We start from the raw sequence: 18,715 nt of genomic DNA, 5'->3' as shown, positions 1-18,715 counted from the left end.
GGGGACAGTGTCTTTCTCCTAAGCATCTCCCAGGTTTGTGAGGATCTGACGTCTGTAAAACAGGGTGGTAGGTATGTACTCAGATACGAGCAGCACTTCGCTGTTGTCTCTTTGTTTATATCCATTTATCCTTGCCGTGTTCAGTTAGCGAGCGCAGATACGCGCATCGTCGGTGTCGGACGTGCATCGTCGGTGTCGGACGTAGCGTTCAGTGACTCATCAGTTGGGTGTGACACTCAGGGCTCATCACAGCACATGCCCTTCTCAGTACCCACCACCTGGCAGCCACACCCCCGCCCCTCCCTTGTGACCCTTATTTTGGTTCCCGAGCAGCACCTTAATAGAAAGCTGAGATGCCCATGAACAAAGTCTCCTAGCTTTGACCCGAGACGTAGCTGCGGATGGGCAGACCTGAACAGCGGGTGCCTGCTCTGGCCGCCACACAGCACCCTTCCCCACGACCTGCTGGGCTAAGAGGGACCTGACTGAAGCCAGCCTTTCCTTTCTTCCAGGGAACGGGCCCATCACCCTGCGTGAGTGGCTCCTCGTGGAGGCACTGTTCGTGGCCTGCTAGCCTGGCTGTGGCTGACGGGCTCCATTCCGGTGCCACAGCAGCTCCAGTGGCTTGTGACTGACTGACTTGTGGCTCTCGGTTTCAGGCTCTGGGGACACGGCCCGGGACCTGGGGTCCGGCTCCTCCTTTCCCATCACAGAGCACTGGCTCCAGGTCACAGATGAGGGCCAGCTTTCATGGGATTTCCCTCCCTGGTCCTGGTGGAGGTGCCTTGCTGGAGGCAAGGGGCAAGGGGACACACGGGATGTGTCCCTTCAACTTTTCCTGCTGAGCTCACTCTGGGAGGTGACATTCAGCTTCCTCTCTGCTGGTGGGGGCCTGGGCAGGAGCTGGAGTGATGCCTGTTCCCAGACCAAGGGGCACCCCTTTCCTGCTGCACTTGGTTAATGGGGTTATCGCAGGGCCTCTTGGTTGGCAGGTGCAGGGGCTGGGCCCTGTCGCCCCCCGGAGGCCACATGAGGCAGTCGGAGGCTGCGGGCTTGCAGCTGGGGGGTGGGAGCGCGCCGTGGAAGACTGTGTCCTTTCTTTCCTGACACTTCTTTCTCACCTATGGGTCGTCCAGACTCCGTTTATTAATTTTCCCCCTTTGGATCAATCCTTTTTTTTTCTTCCTTTGCTCTTATGAGACTCTTGTTTGGTGATTTCCTGGGTCTGTTTTCTTTCTCGGCCTGTCTGACGCTTTTCTCCCTCTCTTACTGTGGTTGATAGACAGACAGGGGACCTAGTCTGGGTAGAGCATGGGCCAGGCACCTTCCCTGTTGGGAAAGTCGTGCATGCTGCCTGGGGAACGCTGAGAAAAACAGGGAGGTGTAAAGAACAGCATACAGATGTCTCCCCTGTGGAGTCAGGCTCCCCATAGTCTTTGTCTTTTTAAAGTTATCATGAAATATTTTAGATGGTAAAATTAGAAATACGAACCATCTGGCGTCCGAGTGAAGCCGGGCCAGTGTGTTTGCTTCTCCCGTGCCCACACCTCTGCTCCTCTCCAGGGTCTCCACGCTTCTCCTGCAGCACAGTGGGGTGACATGTGTGGACACTGTTGTCCCGGCTCTGCCGGGCGGAAAATAGTTACTGTAGCCTCCGTAGGCCGGGAAGTGCTTGACTGCCGTGGCCCACGCGCACCGCTGCCACCTCCGCCCCGTTCTCACCTGTGGCATTATCACCAGCATTCTGGATCCCAAGTCTTTGTTTAGAACTTGGGTGATTTCCTCCGTTTAGATCCATTTTAGGGCAGTTTTACTGGGTTAAAGGAGGTGAACATTTATAAGGCCAGAGAATGTTCACTTACGTATTTTTCACACTTTGTTTTTTTGTAGTCATCGTGGTTTTTTCTCCGTTTTGAATTAATTTCAAGCGTAGTGCAGAGTTCCCGTGTGCCGTCTGCCCAGACTGCAGTGGCCCGCAGTGGCCCCGCGGGCAGGGCGGGCACGGGCGGTAGCAGCCATGTGTACCCCGCTAGGCGGGAGCGGGGTCTCAGTTCACACTTCAGTACGGGCACGATTGGGCCTCTGCTGTGTGCTTACGGCTGACCGGCTAGAGGGGATGGTGTGTGATGGAGGCGCCTCATCTTTGGGCCCGTTCCTGTTGGATTTGAACCCTCCATCCGTGCCTGCCTTCCATTTCAGATAGGAGCGAGGGAGCACTAGCCGGCCAGGGGCAGAGAGAGAAGCAGGCTGCTGACTGAGTGGGGCGTCCAGTGCCGGGCTTGATCCCAGGGGCCTGGGTTTGGGACCTGAGCTAAAGGCGCTCAAGGCAGACGCTTCAGCAACTGAGCCAGCCCCGGGCGCCCCTGGAACCCTTTCTTGATTCATCCTTAGTCGTGTGTGACACGAGACTAAACAGAGGCCCTGGGGAAGGAAAAGATGGGAGATGCCGTGCTTGGTCTAGACAGCTGGTGGGAAAGGAAGTGGGAGATGAAGAAGAGGACCGCGCCCCGCGCCTGCATGGGGAGTGGGGCGGAGCCCCTGCGTGGCGCTTGTGAGCCCTCCCTGTCCCCTGGGGTGCCCGTCCACAGTTGCGGGCGCAGCCTGCAGACTTCTGGGCTCCTAGCAGCCTCCTCACTGACTGAACACTCGCTTCCGGCTTCAGGGTGTGTGCCGCCCTGGGGCTGGGGCCAGGAGCCGAGGGGGGGTTCGCGTGGGGTGCCGCGCTGCGCCTGGCCAGGCCAGGGCCTCCAGCTCTGCGGGGCGTGGTTTCCCCTTCCCCCTTAGTGGAAGTGGTTCGGTTTTAGTCTTTTAAGTCTATTTTTCCCCAGTTGGTAGTTGTGTCCTTGTAATGAAAACTGAAATAACTACCATTTAACAAGTATTGCTTGTATAAACCGTTTTCTAAGTGCTTCCAGAGGTCAGTCCTCTAACCAGCTCGGGGGGAGAGAGGGGGCTGTTCCCTCCGCTTCGCAGATGAGGAAGCAATAGCACAGAGACACAGAGTGACTCGCCACGATCACACGGCACTTGCAGGCCTCACAGATATTTGTAGAGTCTCTGTAACTTACTGAACTGGCGTCCTCCTTTCTTCCCTGAACGAGGGCTGAGGTGAGCGTCTTTGCACTTAGTGGTGACGCGGTTACCTAGGTGGCTTTCCCAACCCGTGAGTACCTCGGAGTAGAATTACCGGGTCAGAGAATTCTATTTTATTTTAATTTCTTGATATCATCAGATGGTCCTTTATAGAGCTGCGCACAGTCTGTGAGTGCGCCTGACTTCCCGCCACCCTTGCCGGTACTGCCGTGGCTCATACACACGTAAGAGGCGAGCGAGGATCCTCCCTGCTGCCCCTTGACTGGATTTGTGTCTGCCAGTTTGTCCACATCCTGCGGCTCTCTTTGTTCCCCAGATTACACGGCGCTTGGCGAACAAAGGCTGAACTTGTCCTGGGTGTGGTTTGAGGAGGCCCACTCCATACCCCCCACCCCACCCCACCAAGAGTCTGGCCCCCTTGCACGACAGAGAAGGCGGTGCTCTGCCCGAGCCCATGTGCCGAAGGAGGCGGGGGCTGGACGCTGCTGCCTGGTTTCCCCAGCTAGTCCAGACCCCCCTGCCTCCGTGGGGTGAGGCCAGGGCAGCAGAGGGAAGCTAGGGTTCCCCAGGCGAGCTTAGACTCCACTGGGGCGAGGGCTCAGAGGCGCTTCTCGGGCTGAAGTACGACAGGTATTCCCCCACCTGTCGTTTGTGTTTGAACTTGGTGCTGCTGATTTTTGTAATGAAGAAGCTTTTCTTGATACGTGGCCATACCTATTGAACTTCTCAGTAACGGTTTCTGTCTGTGGCATCGTGCCCAGAGAGGCGCTGGGCTCTGGTACATACCATGTGGTTCGTAAAGTCTCACTGGCTTGTCGGTTTTTAAGTGGCGCTTACCTGAGTTTTTGTTTCTAGTCTTTTGTATTAGAGTTCCACTTTGAACCCAACGACTACTTCACCAATTCAGTCCTGACAAAAACGTACAAGATGAAGTCAGAGCCGGATAAGGCGGACCCCTTTTCCTTTGAAGGTCCTGAAATAGTTGATTGTGACGGGTAAGAGCGTGCCATTTCAACTGCTGTTTCTGAAACAAAAACAGATGATTTTAGAACTTAATGAGTAAGAAATTAGGAATAAAGCAAAATGTTTTCAGTTTTCTTAAAATCCCAGTAGACTAAGATTTGCGTTAAATAGCCTTCTGTGGGGGGTTGTGACGGCCTGCGCTGGGACATGGGTCATGAGGTCACATGTGTCAGGTGGGGGCTAGTGGCCCAGTCTCCTCCTCAGATGCAGGACTGGACTCTCTAGGCCCCTTACGGGACGCTGTCCTCACTGAGCCCATAGACGACCTCTGCGAGTATTTGCTGAGAGAAGGGCGGAGTCCATGCGGGGTGGTGCGGGGCAGCTGCTCGCTGTGGGAATTGGTGAGGCATTTAAGTCTTTGACTCAGGATGGAGCACCTTGGTGATTTCAGGAGCCGTCGCCAGGGGATGTGGTTTGGAGTTCTTCCCTCTTGGTTTGTTTGACATGGTTTGGTTTGGGAAATTCTTTTTGAATTGACACGATTACCATTGTTCACTGGAACCAAATACTCCTGGATCTCCCCCAGGAGCAGTTCAGAGCTTTATCAAAACCCTGGCCACGGTGACCCCGACAGCGCATTTCCCAGGGCCGGGCCGTCCAGGCGTGTTCCCGAGCAGACTAGTCACGTGCTGCCCAGGGGTTCCTCGTGTGGTCCACAGACGCTGGGAGGCGAGGAAGTGTGCGGGGCTCACCCCCTGGCCGGGCCCACTTGGCAGCCTGGACCCAGTGCGCTTGGCCCCAGTCAGTACTTGGTGCAGCCGTCATCTGCCACCTCGCCAGCTTGTCCCGCTCGCTTAGCTGCTTGAGAACTTGGGGCTGTGAGTGGGTGACTTCAGGTGTGCTCCGGGGCCTGGACAGAGGCAGCAGGTGACAAGCTCTTGAGCATGCTCTGGGCATCTTAGCCCAGCCTTGACCAGGCTTGGTCATAGCAAACATGCTTGGGGAGGGTCTCAGGGGAGAAGCCCCCGGCTTCCGACGGTGCTTCCAGCCAGGGGGTGGCAGCCCATGCCGCTGGGCCAGTTCCCTCTTGCTGGCGGTCACCTGGACTTGAGAGGCGCGCGGTGCCGGCTGGCGGGCTGGTTTGCCTACGTTGTCCACGTTTGGCCTCTCGCTGTGCCTTGTTTACTGGGGACATTTGTGCGTTTCTCAGGGCGTACGTCTGTGTGCATGATGGCTGTCTGTCCCCATAGGTGTGTTATTGACTGGAAGAAAGGGAAGAACGTTACGGTCAAAACAATCAAGAAGAAGCAGAAACACAAGGGCCGAGGCACCGTGAGAACAATTACCAAACAAGTTCCCAACGACTCCTTTTTCAACTTCTTCAGCCCGCTGAAAGGTGAGTGGGGTGCGTTGTAGACACTGATGACATACTTCGTGAAGTCGAATCGTTACCCGCAGGGTCTGGTCTCGGTCCTCTGCCGAGCTTGGCCAGTAAGGACACATGTGCTGTGCTAGGAGCCGTGGTGCCGGTGCTCACGGGGTAGGGGAGAGGGGGTGGCAGGAGGGGAAGGCCTGGCGGGCACTCTGAGCTCCACGCTGAGAAAGCTGGACGGATGCCCAGAGCGCCCCAGCCGACACGTCCACACCTTGGTACTGCGGCCCACTGGCAGCCCGGGGGCCACCCGTCCTGCTACAGGCCCCCCTCTGTCGCCAGTCGCTGGTTGCGACCCAGGTACACCTGCACAGCTCGGGGAGTGTCCGCCACCCTCTCTTTCTCATCAATTCTGCTTTGTTTTATTTTTCTCCGTGACTTGGTAGAACTCAAGGGGTCTTGGGGTTTATAGATCGCGACAACACAAGTAGTTGGATTTCTCGTTTGAAAGACTTAGCTTGGAAACTCCGATTTTTTACTCCCCTGAGTCATAAAATAAAGATGGAAAGTTTGACCTTGTGGAGGGTGAGCAGCAGGTTTCAAGAGTAAATACTGGTGAGTCTTTTTTTTTAAGGTTTTATTGGTTTGAGAGAGAGAGAGAACGAGCAGGGAGAAAGGTGGAGGCAGAGGGAGAAGCAGGCTCCCTGCTGAGCAAGGAACCCCATATGGGACTCGATCCCAGGATCCTGGGGCATGACCTGAGCCGAAGGCAGACGCTTAATGACTGAGCCCCCCGGGCACCCCAAATACTGGCAGGTCTTAACAAAATTTTCTAAACTTGAGAGAATGTAAAAGCCAAAGGTTTGCCGTGTTAGAATAGCGCGGATCAAACGTTTTTCCTCTTTGTTGTCCATGAACACAGACAGACTGAAATGTAGAAATGCCAGCCCCGCCTCAGTAATTGGTGGGCGTGTGAGCTGTTTGCCCTTGGCCACAGGGGCGCTCCGCGCTCTAGTGCGAGCCTTGGACCCAGACTTTGTCTCGGAGCCCAGGGCCCTCGCTTCTCAAGCTCCGCTCCTCAGCCTCGGGCCCGCATCTTTCTGGGATTTGTCTTTGAGCTTAGGGGATGCACGTGTGTTGGTTTGGGGGTGACAGTAGCCACAGAAGGACTTGTTCAGTTCCCTTGTTTTAGACCAGGGAGCCCCTTTGGCAGTCACCTGTGAGCTTTTGCCGTGAAGCAGAGGGGCTTTGGTTCCTGAACGCAGTGGTTTGTTGCAAGGTTTCTTAAGATTGTAATTTAATAAAATCAAAATGAAATTAAGTGGAATCAGAATTTGGAGGGAGGTGACGTTCGGCATTCTGAAAAACTGTCCTATGTTGGTTATATAACTCTAAAAATGTCCCAGGGGTCGTTGAATTTTACACATCAGCTGTCTGGTAGGTACATTACACCTAAACATAGCTATTTTTAAAGTAATCGCACATCATATCAAGTGATGAGCTCTATAAACGGGTAGACAGTGACCGTCGGGGGGTGATCAGGCAGGCCAGGAAGAAGTGTCGGAATGCAGGAAGCGTGTTTTGAAATGAGGGAAACAGAAGCTGGTCTGGTGCCCTCCTTGTCCTTCAGTCTACAAAACATGTCCCAAAGACACATGAGCAAAAGTCCTTGACCAGCGTCCCCAGACCCAAATCTTAGTCTGCAGGGGTTGCTCATGTGTCGAGACACAGGGACCGTGGTGCGGGGTGGTATTGTCAGTGGGTGCCCAGCCCGTGGGGAACAGCCGAGCTGGGAGAGGCCCCGAGAGGCAGGATGAGGCCAGTGCTCTGAGCCTCCAGCTCCTGGCAAGACCCGGCCTTGAACAAGCATTACTCAAGTTCCGGATTTGAGTCCTGTGATCATTCGAGTGTCACTGGGCTTTGTTGAGTGGTTTTAAGTCCCTGTCTTTCCTGTCACCCTTGGTTCTGGGTCGGGTTCTGGCCAGCCTCACACACGCATGTTGGGGCGGGAGGGTGGGGGGAGCTCTGTGGTGGGCAGCGACCAGCAGCACCCTTCTGCCCACGGGGAGTCTTTCCATTTTGCGGGAGGGGCGCTTTGGCACTGTGTGTGCGCCTTCCCCCTTGCCGCGCGGACGCCCGTGGTGCCGCCCCACTGAGTGTGGAGCTTCGGAAGCAAGGCTTGAGGATTTTCCTCTTCCCGACAGTCCTGCAGGGCTGCAGGCACTGGTACACTTTCCTTAAGGCGTAAATGCACCCGGTGGCCACAGTCTGGGGCTCTCGATGGGCCTTTCCACCTGTTGGCACTGGACTAGGAGAATCTTCCCCCCAGCTGGCGTTCCCAAGCTGGGCAGGCCAGGGTGGGCGGGGGGGTGGGCAGTCAGGGTGCCGTGGGAGGCACGGGTGTGCCCGTGCACCTGCAAAAGCTTTGGTCGTCACCATAACCTGCGTGTGTTTTTTTCCCCCCCTAGCGTCTGGAGATGGAGAGTCACTGGTAAGCTTTGTGTCGTCCTTAAATCCCTTGTGCTGCCAAATTCTTTATCTCCAGAGTAGGGCTACCTTCTTCTCAGTCTCTCCTTTCTCCTCCCTGAGACCCGGGGTACCCTGTGTTCACGACACTGCAGGGTGGGGCTGGCGCATATGGGACCGGGGCACCCTGCTATCCCCAGCCGTGCCGGGTCCCCCAGAGCAAGGGGGCGGGGCGGGGGCGGGGGCGGGGCACGGGGCTCACCCATGCCCACGAGTTAACGTGGAGCTTTTCCCTTCTCAGGATGAAGACTCGGAGTTCACATTAGCCTCTGACTTTGAAATTGGACACTTCTTCCGTGAGCGGATAGTCCCGCGAGCTGTGCTCTACTTCACGGGGGAGGCCATAGAGGATGATGACAACGTATGTGGATGGGAGTCCCTGGGGGCCTGCCTCCGGCGGTGCGGGGCACCCTGAGCAGCAGCCTGGGGGCCCCCTGGTGTCGGGGGCTGAGGGCCGAGCAAGGGCTTGGGCTCTGTGAGAACAAATTCCCCCCCCCATCCAGGGACAGCACCCTTGGAAGGTCCCAGTGCTCACCCTGTCCTGCTGAAGGGCTGTAAGCTTTGGGTGACTTGGCAACATGAGGAGAATCTCCCGTTTCAGAGGTCTGGCAATAGGAAAAGGTTACCCACGGAGCTGCCTTCTGCTAGCCTGTGGTGTGCCGGCCCCAAAGACTTGAAACCCGTGGTGCACGGAAGGGCGGCTGGGCTGTGCAGGCCCCTCTCTCCCCCTCCCCTGCTGGAGCACAGCCTCGCCAGCAGTCCTCTGCCAGTCACCTGCGGTCGTTCTTCATCCTAACCGAGGCTCAGCGTGCTGTGTCGTCTTGATTTATGGGAATAAAGTTCGGTTTTATAGTGGGCCGCTAGTAGTATGTTTCAGGTAATTGTTCCCTTGCTTTGAGAACTCGAGTTTCCTGGAAGGTTCTGGGTTCTCTTTCTAAGTGGTCTGTCAGGGCTTCAGATGGGCAGCGGGAGCCGGGCAGGTCGGAGCAGCTTAGGGCCAGAGGCAGTGAAGGGCTGCTTCTCACGTTCTCCGTGCTGGCGGTCCCAGCCAGGGGGCGCGGCCTGTCCAGTGCGCACTATGTAGTCTGAGACTTGCTCACTTTGAAAAGGCCGTTCGTCCGTCCCTGGGCTGGGAGGTGGTTGTGGGTAGCAGAACACGCAGGCACACAAGTCAGTGTGGTGTTGGCTCGTCCAAGCGCTCGAGTGATTGCTAGGGCTTAAGGTGACACAGCAGTCTGCAGACCAGCACAGTCCGTGGAACTTTTTTGATGCTGGAGCTGTCTGCGGCCTGCCTGCTCTGCCAGTGTCTGGCCCCATGGGAGGCCCGAGGATGTGGAATGCGTCCGTTGGCAGCTGAGGAACCGCATGTTCCGTTTTACGTAGCGTAGCCCCCAGAGTCTGGTGACCACACACTGAAAAGCCATCTCTAGCCCAGTGGTCTCCGCACTTTGTTGATGACACACCCGTCAGTTCTTAAAGCATGAGATGCAGTGTACGTGTTTTTCTTTACATAAGATACAGGCCACGTAGCTGGTCCTGGTGAGTGGTGCACGGCTCTGCTGGTCCTGTGTGCACGCGTGTCCGCTCCCGGCGCCTCTGGTGCAGGTACCGCTGCTGAGCAGTGTGGTTGTAGGGGGCACCCCACTGGGCCCTGCTGAGACCGGGGTCCTGGCTTCTCCACTGACGGCCGTAGAGCCTCTGTGCTGTGGCGTCCTCATCTGATCATGGGGTTGAAGGTAGTGATTTTGGTGGCTCATCAGGCTCTTAGAAGAACCCCTTTTGGCACTGTGACTCTCGTTGGGATAAAGGTGGATTTGCAGGGGTCCAATCTGTTGGCAACCTTGCACACACACGGGACTTCGGTGCAGGAGTGATGGATGCAGGAGTGCTGGTTTTGTCTTCCATGTTCTCCCGGCTTGGCTAGCGTGTTCCGTGGGCTTTGTACCCCAACTTTGTTACCCCTGCTCTACATCTGTGTGCGATGTGTTTGCAGCAAGACCCTGCAGGTCCCATCAGGTCCAGAGTGAAATGATCTGAGAACCTCAGAAAATCTGTGCTTGAGTCTGTTCGAGGCTAGTTCCAGTCTGAGCTGAGATGTGATTGGCTACAAGACCCTGCCAGCCCCCAGGCCCTCACAAGTTCGTGTGAGCTGTCACTGAGGAGTATGTGTGGGCTCCAACAAAAGAAATGCTCTTAAGAAAAAGCCTACTTAATTTTTAGGTCTTTTGTGTCATGCAGGACATAGTGATGAGGTGTGCTTTGTTTTGTGTTTGGACTTGATCTGAGTTTGATATGGGGAGTTTGGGCGGGAGTCCGACCTAGAAGAAATTTATTCAAGACCAGTCAACTGTAGTGTTGGGCCTTTCTTCTATACATTTAAACACCGAGGTTTTTTCATATTTCTAATATGTAAATATTTACTCTGGTATGAGTTAAAAAAATACTAGGAAAATTCATGGATTTGCATAGTAAAATCATGGTCCTGGTTTGCCTAGATCAGCCAGTTTCCCGGGTGATCCCGGTCCCTTCTCACCCTCGCCCACCCTCGGGCCTTGTCTGGGTGCTTTTCAGATACCGGCATCCTGTCAGCACCGTGTGGCCGGAGAACAGGTGGGCCCACGGCGCTGGCCAGAGCCCGGCCCGCAGTGTCGGGGCTGAGGTGCCCAGCGGCAGACCGTGACCCCCGAGACGGGCCCGGAGCGGACGCTGCCCCCTGTCCAGACGCCAGGCTGTGCTTCCGCTTCCCCCAGGCCTGACCAGTGTGGGGTGCTTGACGGGGACCGCGCCTGGGCCAGGCCGCCCTCATGCTCTCGAGACCTCAATTTTGTTTCCTTTTTCCTTTTTCAGTTTGAAGAGGGTGAGGAAGGAGAAGAGGAGGTAAGATGTGGCGAGCGCGGAGAGCCCTTCCCCTCGGGGCTCGCTGGGCTTCTTCTTCTGCCGGGGCGGATGGAGGTTTTGGAAGCAGCAGTGGCACCCGCTTTTGTGGAGCTGCTGCAGGGCCTCCAGCCTGGGCACAGCGGGGGACACAGCAGGTGCTGTCCCTGTGTCCAGGCGCCCCGCGATTAGCTTGGGAGATGTGGGGTGAGCACACGAGCCACGTTCTCAGCGTGTTTATCCGTTATCGCTGCAAACAAAAAGGTGTTCAGAAATCATCATGCCCAGAAGTGACGTGATCGCTCACGGGCAGTGATTGTTGACTTCCCGCTGGGTCCTAGGCGGCTGCTTCTGTGTGGGGCGCGTGGGTCCGCGAGAGTTTAGATCCTGTGTGCTCCGCTCACTCTCCCCCTTTTACCCAGGAGTTGGAAGGTGACGAGGAGGGAGAAGATGAGGACGACGCCGACATTAACCCCAAGGTCAGTTGTTGGGGGGCCACCAGACCAGGGAATGGCGTGCTGCTATGACATCGGGCCGCACCCCCATCCGGGGGGCGCCTGTCCTGCTCTAGTCAACACAGAGAACAGACCAGGAGCAGGTTTGAGCGGCCCCTTCTGTGGGGTTTAGTGCTCAGTGTGGAGCGTCTGGTGAGGGCTTTTCCAGCTCGCTGTAAGCGCTCTCTTGCCATGGGCTCGCCTAGGAGAGCAGCTTAGTTTGCCAGACCTGCCGTCCTTTCAGGCGACTGGCTGAGTGACGACATGAATAAGCTGTTTCTTGTGTTCATTTTTGGAAAAGGTACAGAGAAGGAAATTTTGGAAGTTATTTTTTTTTTCAAGAATAGAGTCATAAAATTGTAGACATAGTTTTACAATTGCATTTGGGCTGAGAATAACCAGAAGCTACGTGTAAATATCTCTAGTCATTGAAAGTTTACTGGGAAACTTTAAAAAAAAAAAAAAAGACGCAAAACTGAGGAGAACGGGCAACCCCATTAACTTTACGTGAAGGTCTGGATGCTTACTGCTGGCCGATGAGCTGGAGGGAAGGCACTGCCACTTGGCACGTCTTCAACCTGGAGCTGCTTTAGTGCAGGCCTGGGTGCGGGCCGGCCGTCCTCTCGCTGGCGAGCAGGAAGCCGGTAGGTAGCTCACTGCGTCCTCACAGGCTATCCGAGCACTAACCTTCTTGCCTTTTGTGACCCGGATCTCCGGGGAACAGGGCGGTGTTTGTTCATTTGTCCGTCCTCTGTTTTTGCCCAAAGTGAAATGTGCACTCAGTGTCGGTGTAATAACCCAGCTCTCTAAGTGGTTGTGGGTTTTGTTTTTGTTGTAAACACCAAATGTTTCCGTGAATGCATGCTTTACAGTACAGCTTCTAGGGAAGGGTGGGAGGTGGGTTTCAGACATTTTTAAATGTACCACGTAAATACTAGGCTGGGACTGAGCTCACGGGAGTGCTCACCTCTGCACAGTCAGCCTGTCGAGCAGGGGCAGGGGGCGGGGGTGTAGTGCAGGTGCCCGTGCTTGACTCCCTGACACAGGGGCCCTGGCTTGGGGGGCTCATGGGCGGGGCTGCTGTCACCTGCGTGTCTGCCCTGTCTTTCTGCCTTTTGGGGTGCTGCCGTGCACACTCACGGTTTGGATTCTCAAGCAGAGACGGAGGGCGGTTTGCAGTGGGGGCTCCATGACTCCATCACTTGTCACTTCCTTCTGTTGTTTGTCGTTTTCTGTCTCCTGCCACGTCTGTTTTCTGGAAGTGCATTTCCTCACGAGTCATCCGGTACCATGGGGGGTTGTCAGGACGGGTGCTCCCTGGGTCTCCACGTGTGCTGTCGGATGGGGGGAGATGAGGGTCCCTGGTGGGAGGCGCTGGGACTGCCAGCCCTGCGCAGCCAGGAGGGCCCGAGGCTTGTCCTTAGAGGGGCTGGTCATGTCCGAGTCCGCACATGGGCAGACGAGGGAGGAGGGGTTTTTTGGTATTAAATGTACAGATGTGGTGGGTTGGGGTTGCTCATCTCAGGCTCGAGGACTTGTAGCCCTTTGTGTCATGAGAAAGCGGCTGTTCATCCGCCTGTATAATTTTGTGTATTTTGTTTTCTTTTATGCTGACGCTTCCTTTCAATTTTTTCCCCATTTAGGTGTAATTTTTGTCTGTTATTCATGCATTTTTAGGTAAGGTGGAATTCCATTCATTCCTAATCCAATCTTCTGATCTGTGCTTGATAACAGTGCCTTATTGTGACTTTGTGACTAGAGGGGAGGCTGCTGGGCAGGCGCACTGGGCGTGCGCAGGGCTGAGCACAGGGCTGAGCACAGGCGTCCGTTGCGTGCGCTTCTGAAACCGTCAGAAACCACATCTGGCTCCTTGCTGAGCCCAGCGTTCGCTGCTGACCAAGTCACAGGCGTGACTGGTGTGGCATTTTTATTGCGGACGGGCCTGTCCGCCAGGAAGAGCACCGGGTACAGGGCCCTGGGAGGTGTGCACCAGGCCTCGGGAAGCCTGTGTTGGCGTTAGCTGCGCCCCGCGCGGCGGGGAGCAGCTGCTGTGCTCTTTCTGTCAGTCGTTTCTACTTCTTAAATTCAGGTGGAGTGCAGACCAGTAGGTCATAGAGGGCCACCTGAACTTGGAATGTGCTGGTGTTAATAGCCCCCGTGGCGTGGGCCGTTGCATCTCTGTTCCAGCCATCCGTTCCCTTCCTTGTGGGACCGGTCCTCCCGGGGGCGGGGCGGTGGGCAGTGGTCCGAAGATGCTCCGGGAGGCAGGTGCTGTGATGGTCGCCCCTGGGAAGTGGCCAGGGGGCCCGGGGCTGGTGCTGAGTAGCCGCGGTCAGTGTGGGGAGCAGGGCCGATGAGAGCCAGAGCTCTGTGCCGCAGCGGCGTGCCGGTGCCGACAGTCGTGCAGACCACGGGCCTCTGAGAGTTTCCGCAAGGCCTTCCTGTCCCGCTTCCACGGGCTCGCTCAGAACTGAGCAGAAGCGCACTCGCCTCCTGGCAGGGCAACGTGGTAACAAGGGGAGGTGATCGGACGCCGCGGGTCCTGTGTGTTGAAGGGGGCGGGTCTGGTCACTGACATGGACAGGACAGCGTGTTCCATTGCCCTTGTTTCCTGCCACCCCGCTTGTCTGAACAACGTCCCCCCAGGACCCGCTCTCCCCGCCGCCAGTCACGGGAAGGCATCCCTTACCTGTTCAGCCTGTCTCTGGGTCAGGGGGACCCTCCTGTGGCATAGCCACCGGGCTGCCCCAGGCCGGCAGCCGCTCTGCTGCGGGGGCCCTGCCCTCTGCCGTCTCGCAGGCTAGTGGGCCCCGGCTGTGGGCCCCTGGGAAGCTGTAGGGGCCAGCCGTGTGCACGGTGGCTTATTTCCCCCCTTCTGTTACAACGTGGCTTTGAAATGGCTCCCTGACGTGCAGGATTTGGGCTGCTAGTTTGTGCCTTGGAAACACCGGACTGCTCTCCTGTGATAATCAGGGCATCGGATGACCAGGCTGCCATCGGACTTTGTGGCCTGAGACCGAGGATGCACGGTTTACTTGTAGTCCTGTCTCGGCCTGTGTCACAGGCTGAAACCCAGCGGTGTCCCGTGAATAAAATTCACGTCAGAAGCTTCGGGGTTCTCTGTTGACTTTACGGCCTAGGACGTGTGTCCATGTGGATGCTGTCCCCAGAGGTGGGGCCACCTGCCTGCCTGCCTGCCTGCCAGGGGAGCGTCAGCGAGGCCCGTTACCTCCAGCAGGCTTTATCCCCCAAGCTACTGAATGGGTTTTAAACAAACAGATAATATGTTTTCCTGGTTAAAAGTAAGCGTCTGAAATGACTCACAGCGTACTGTAAATTGTGTCAAGCCTGCTGTTGCAAAACGCTGCCTGTGTCCGACTCGTCTGTACACAGAAAGGCAGAGCAGGAGGAGTCCCTCCCGGGCTCTGCCCCCGCCCCGTGCTGCCGCATCACCCTGCAAAGCCCCTTCCCCAGCTCCGTCTTCTCTAACCCACTTCCTTCCTGCAAACACAATGTGGAAACACGTGTGCTTCTCCCTTCACCCTTAAAAAGCCGCCTGCCCTCCCCCGCCCCCTGCGCTACGGCCACGTGGAGCCGGGGCTGCCTCCAGGTCCACAGAGTCTGATTCTGATCTTTTCCCGCCTGGATTTCTGGTCAGATGTGTTTCGTTTGGGGGCCTGGGTTCGTTCTTTAGCAGAATTTCAGATGCGCATGTGACGCCCAGGCCAGGACACCCCTCCCGGGGTGGCCCGTTGCGGGGCAGAGACCTGGGGGGTCCTGGCCGCATCCCTGTGCTTTTTCCATGAGACTTTCTTAGACTCAGGTCCAAGATCATGGTTTTGTCTTTCTGCATCCTTAACACGTGATTTTTTTCATATCTCAAGTGTAATTTCTCAAAGAATGGAATCCCAGTTTTAGCCATAGAAGATTCATTATCTCCCTGTTTGTGGGGTGTTGTTCTTTTTTTAAGACTCCCTAGGCTTGGCAGATTGTATGAAAATAATTTGTAATCTTGGCAGCCAAGAATCAGAGGCCACTGATGAGTGTGTGTATTTGCCCGGAATGATGGGTGATCTGGTGGTCTGGGTCTCAGGCTGCGATGTCGGCCTCCCCACAGAACGCGTGGGCCTGCCGGATGTGCTCTGAACGCTGGGAGGTGTGTTAGAGTATCCTGACAGGGACGTGCTTCTCTGCTGGGGGGGGGGGGGCTGGTCTCTCCCTGCTGCCCTTCTGGAAGGATAGAATTCCCACTTGGGGAGGGGCCTGGGAGGACCGAGGCTGTGTGTGGAGCTGTGGGCGTGGCCTCCCGGCTGTGGGCTGCTGCCGGGGGGCTGGCGGAGCTCCTCGGCCGCCTCCGGCCCGCCGCGGCACCTTTGCATTTCAGGTGCTGAGCCTGCCTCAGGTGGCAGGGGACAGAAAGGGGAGCCGGCTGGTGTGGCACGTGGGCAGGGTCGGGGGGCTTGCCTGAGACCCCGAGGCTGCCGCGTCACTTTGGAGTGTGGCTCCCCTTCCACGGATGAGTGTCCGTGACCCCGAGGCGCTCCTCCTTCCCGGTGCCTGGGCCATGACTTACACTCCGGGCTTGTCTCCCAACGAGAAAGGCAGCCCCGGCGAGACGGTTTCTGGGAAGTTGGCTGATGTTTTGTTACTGCCGTAGAAGTACGCCTGCGGTAACCGTTTTTTCAGTAAGAACGCAGGTAGTAAATCAAGTCTTGGCCGGCACTGTTGGTTGGAGGTAACAGGTTGACGACACCAGTTTCCTACAAGTCGTGTCTTCTCTCGTTGACAGAAGGAGCCCAGCCAGCCCTCGGAGTGCAAACAGCAGTGAGGAGCGAGCGCCCCCCGGCGGCAGCGGCGGGACTTGTCGCGGCGGCCCCACCACCGTATTGGCAGTGCTTTCTTCTAACTTGTTTTCAAGTGCATGATTTTGACTTTAACTTTTCCTTTATCCTTATTATTTTGCTTAACCTGTACAGTGGCAACTTAAATGCATTTCAGAAATAGGAGGTTTGATTCCAGCACCCTCTACGGCCTTGGGTGCAGCCCAGTGGACTTCCCCAGGCCCTGCCTCTGGGAGGGCCCCACATACCCCGGGGGAAGGGGGTGGCGGAAGGTCAGGCGATGCCAAGAGCAGATGTCTGTGGGGGGGTCGTTCCGGGGCCTCTAGAACCAGTCACGCCCCTCTGTGGTCGGACTGGATTCTTCTTCCCTTGAAGAAACCTGCGTGCTCTGTGTCTCCCACCTCTCGGTCTCCTGTGCTCTAGTGGTCTCAGAAGAGCCCCAGGGCGTAGGGTCCTGTTCTCCGTAGAGCACTCTGTCTCTGCTTCTGTGTCCCTCGGGGTGCGGCAGGGGCGGCGGTACGCCCCAGCCCTGAGGCACGAGTGTTTGTGGTTCATCCTCATATTTATTTATTCTTTCCTGCTGGTGAGGGCTTGGGACGCTTGCTGTCACTTGTCCTTACACTCTCAGAAACCATGTGTGTGACGGGTGACCTGGTGACTCGCCCGGCGGGGGTGGTGGTGGCTCCCAGGGAAGCAAGGCCTGTGGAGAAGGAACCTCGCTCCGTCCTGCCTGCGGCTAAGGGCGGGAGCTCGTTTTCATGACATCTGGACCACCTGGCTCTGGGGGGTGGCGGGCCCGCGGGCACAGGTGAGGGCCCGGGGCTGGGGAGCGCCGCTGTCCTTCTGGTGTGTCCGGGTCAGGTCTTGCTTTCGCACCGCCCCCACTTCTTGGCCCCGTGCTCGTCTTGTTCTAACAGCCCTGGGTTCAGAGCGACGTGTTCTTGGCTGGCGTGTGGGGTTTCTGAGTGTGCGACCATGGTCTCTGGCAGCCGGGGACGTGTGTCCACACTGTGAGCGGGCCTGTAGAGTGCTCGGCCTTACTTCTAATAACATTTGTAACTGAATACGGTGTTTTCCATTTGTACAGAATAGTTAGAATATTCTATTAAAGTTGTGAAACATGGAGCCGGCTCTGTGCGCAGTCTGTGTGTGTGAAAGGAGCCGGGGGGTGGGCGCTGGCCCCCACCCGCTCCCGGCAGCTCTCGACCGTGGCTGTGCAGCCTCCGGAGCCCTGCGGATGGGCAGACCCGGCCTGGAGGCCTCCGCTCTTCCGCGTCAGCCACTTCTCCGGGGACGACTGCGTTTAGTTTGCCCCTCGGGCCTGCAGACCCACTTCACAGTCTGGGTGGGCTTGGGGTCCCCCCCCCAGGAGTACACCATTTCTCGAGAGTCTGTGGGGCTGTACTTTTCAGATCCGGAAGGTTCCAGGAGGGAGAGTTCCTGCATAAAGCCCACTTCTATCTGTCTTCTCACTGCTGCTTTTCCAGTGGAACCTCCATTCCTTCCTGAGAGGGAGCGCTCCCCCCAGAGACGGGTGTCGCACGAGCCCTTGCTCAGCACGTGCCCGGGGGAGTGCAGCCGCCCAGAGAGGGTAAGCGCACAGCCGCTCCGCCCACGGGCCAGCTGCCGGTGCCCAGCTCACCCTGAGCCTGTCTGGGGGCCTGGCTTCTCCCTGGGAGTGGCCACGGGAAGGAGCGGGAAGTGCTGCCCAAGGGTTCGGAACAGCCGGGCTTCCAGTGTGCCCCAGACAGCTAGAACCAGCACGTTCTCGGTTCTTGAAGTACCCGGCCCCCCACGCCCTACCCAAGAAGCCTGCGGGTGCCGGAGGTGCCTCGTTCCTGCTGACACAGGATGAGAACCCCATCCCCCGAGGGCGGTTGGCGGAGAGGACACGTGAGCACGGGGAGCACCTCTTGAGGGTTGGCCCCCGGACCTCATCCCTGTGGACCCTGACTGGCCAGGGCTCCCCAAGTTCTCCACGTGTCCTGTTGCCCTGGAGCGTCCAGAGTGCAAGCAGGGATGACACACAGCGCGTGCTCAGGTGATGGTGGGACGTTGGCAGGGAAGGCTTCGGCTCTGGGAGCACCCATCCTGCTGGCCCAGGGGCCACTCTGAGCGTGACCTTTCAGGGGATCCTCTCCCGCTGGCTCCTGAGCCTCCGCGGTGGGTGACAGAGGCGCCTTCACGGCAGCAACAGCACTGCTCGGACTGAAGGCTACGGGGCCTCCCCGAAGAGACGCGGGACACGTGGGACGAGCCCCCTCGGATCGGCGCAGCACGGGCTGGCGGGGTGCTGGGGGCTCCAGGGGCCAGGCTCTGTTGGAGCTCCCCTCTGCCCGGCAGCTCCTAGGGCTTCACCGGCAGTCGGCGTGCGTTGCCTGGGCCGGGAGTCCATGCCACGCGTGTACGCAGGGCACCTGGCCGGCGTGTGCTGCAGTAGTGTGGGATGGCAGGGCTCCGGGGAACCCGTGCCTTCCTCAGAGACTGGCCAAGCCCGTGCCGCCGGCCCGTGGCGGATGTGGGCCATGCCTGAGAGTGTGGTACTGAGGAGC

At 57.4% G+C, this 18,715-nt stretch overlaps 1 protein-coding gene across 9 annotated transcripts in view; it reads left to right on the top strand.

The window, feature by feature from the left end:
• Positions 1-17,294, top strand: part of NAP1L4 (nucleosome assembly protein 1 like 4) — a 42,744-nt gene extending 25,450 nt beyond the window's left edge. For 6 of the 9 annotated variants that reach the window (XM_080814946.1, XM_080814948.1, XM_080814949.1 and 3 more), the window contains exons 10-16: positions 3,949-4,088; positions 5,307-5,452; positions 7,897-7,919; positions 8,196-8,315; positions 10,802-10,831; positions 11,251-11,307; positions 16,112-17,294. In XM_080814946.1, coding sequence (XP_080671072.1) covers positions 3,949-4,088; positions 5,307-5,452; positions 7,897-7,919; positions 8,196-8,315; positions 10,802-10,831; positions 11,251-11,307; positions 16,112-16,150 — 555 coding nt within the window. In that variant the 3' untranslated portion in view covers positions 16,151-17,294. Of the gene's footprint in view, positions 1-3,948; positions 4,089-5,306; positions 5,453-7,896; positions 7,920-8,195; positions 8,316-10,801; positions 10,832-11,250; positions 11,308-12,965; positions 13,000-16,111 lie in introns of all 9 variants that reach the window. The other 3 variants (XM_080814951.1, XM_080814953.1, XM_080814952.1) reach the window with 1 other exon arrangement.
• The last annotated feature ends 1,421 nt before the right edge of the window (positions 17,295-18,715 follow it).

The sequence above is a fragment of the Martes martes genome (genome assembly GCF_963455335.1).
Source record: "Martes martes genome assembly, chromosome: 10".
Taxonomy (NCBI): domain Eukaryota; kingdom Metazoa; phylum Chordata; class Mammalia; order Carnivora; family Mustelidae; genus Martes; species Martes martes.
This window is presented reverse-complemented; position numbering and strand designations above follow the sequence as displayed.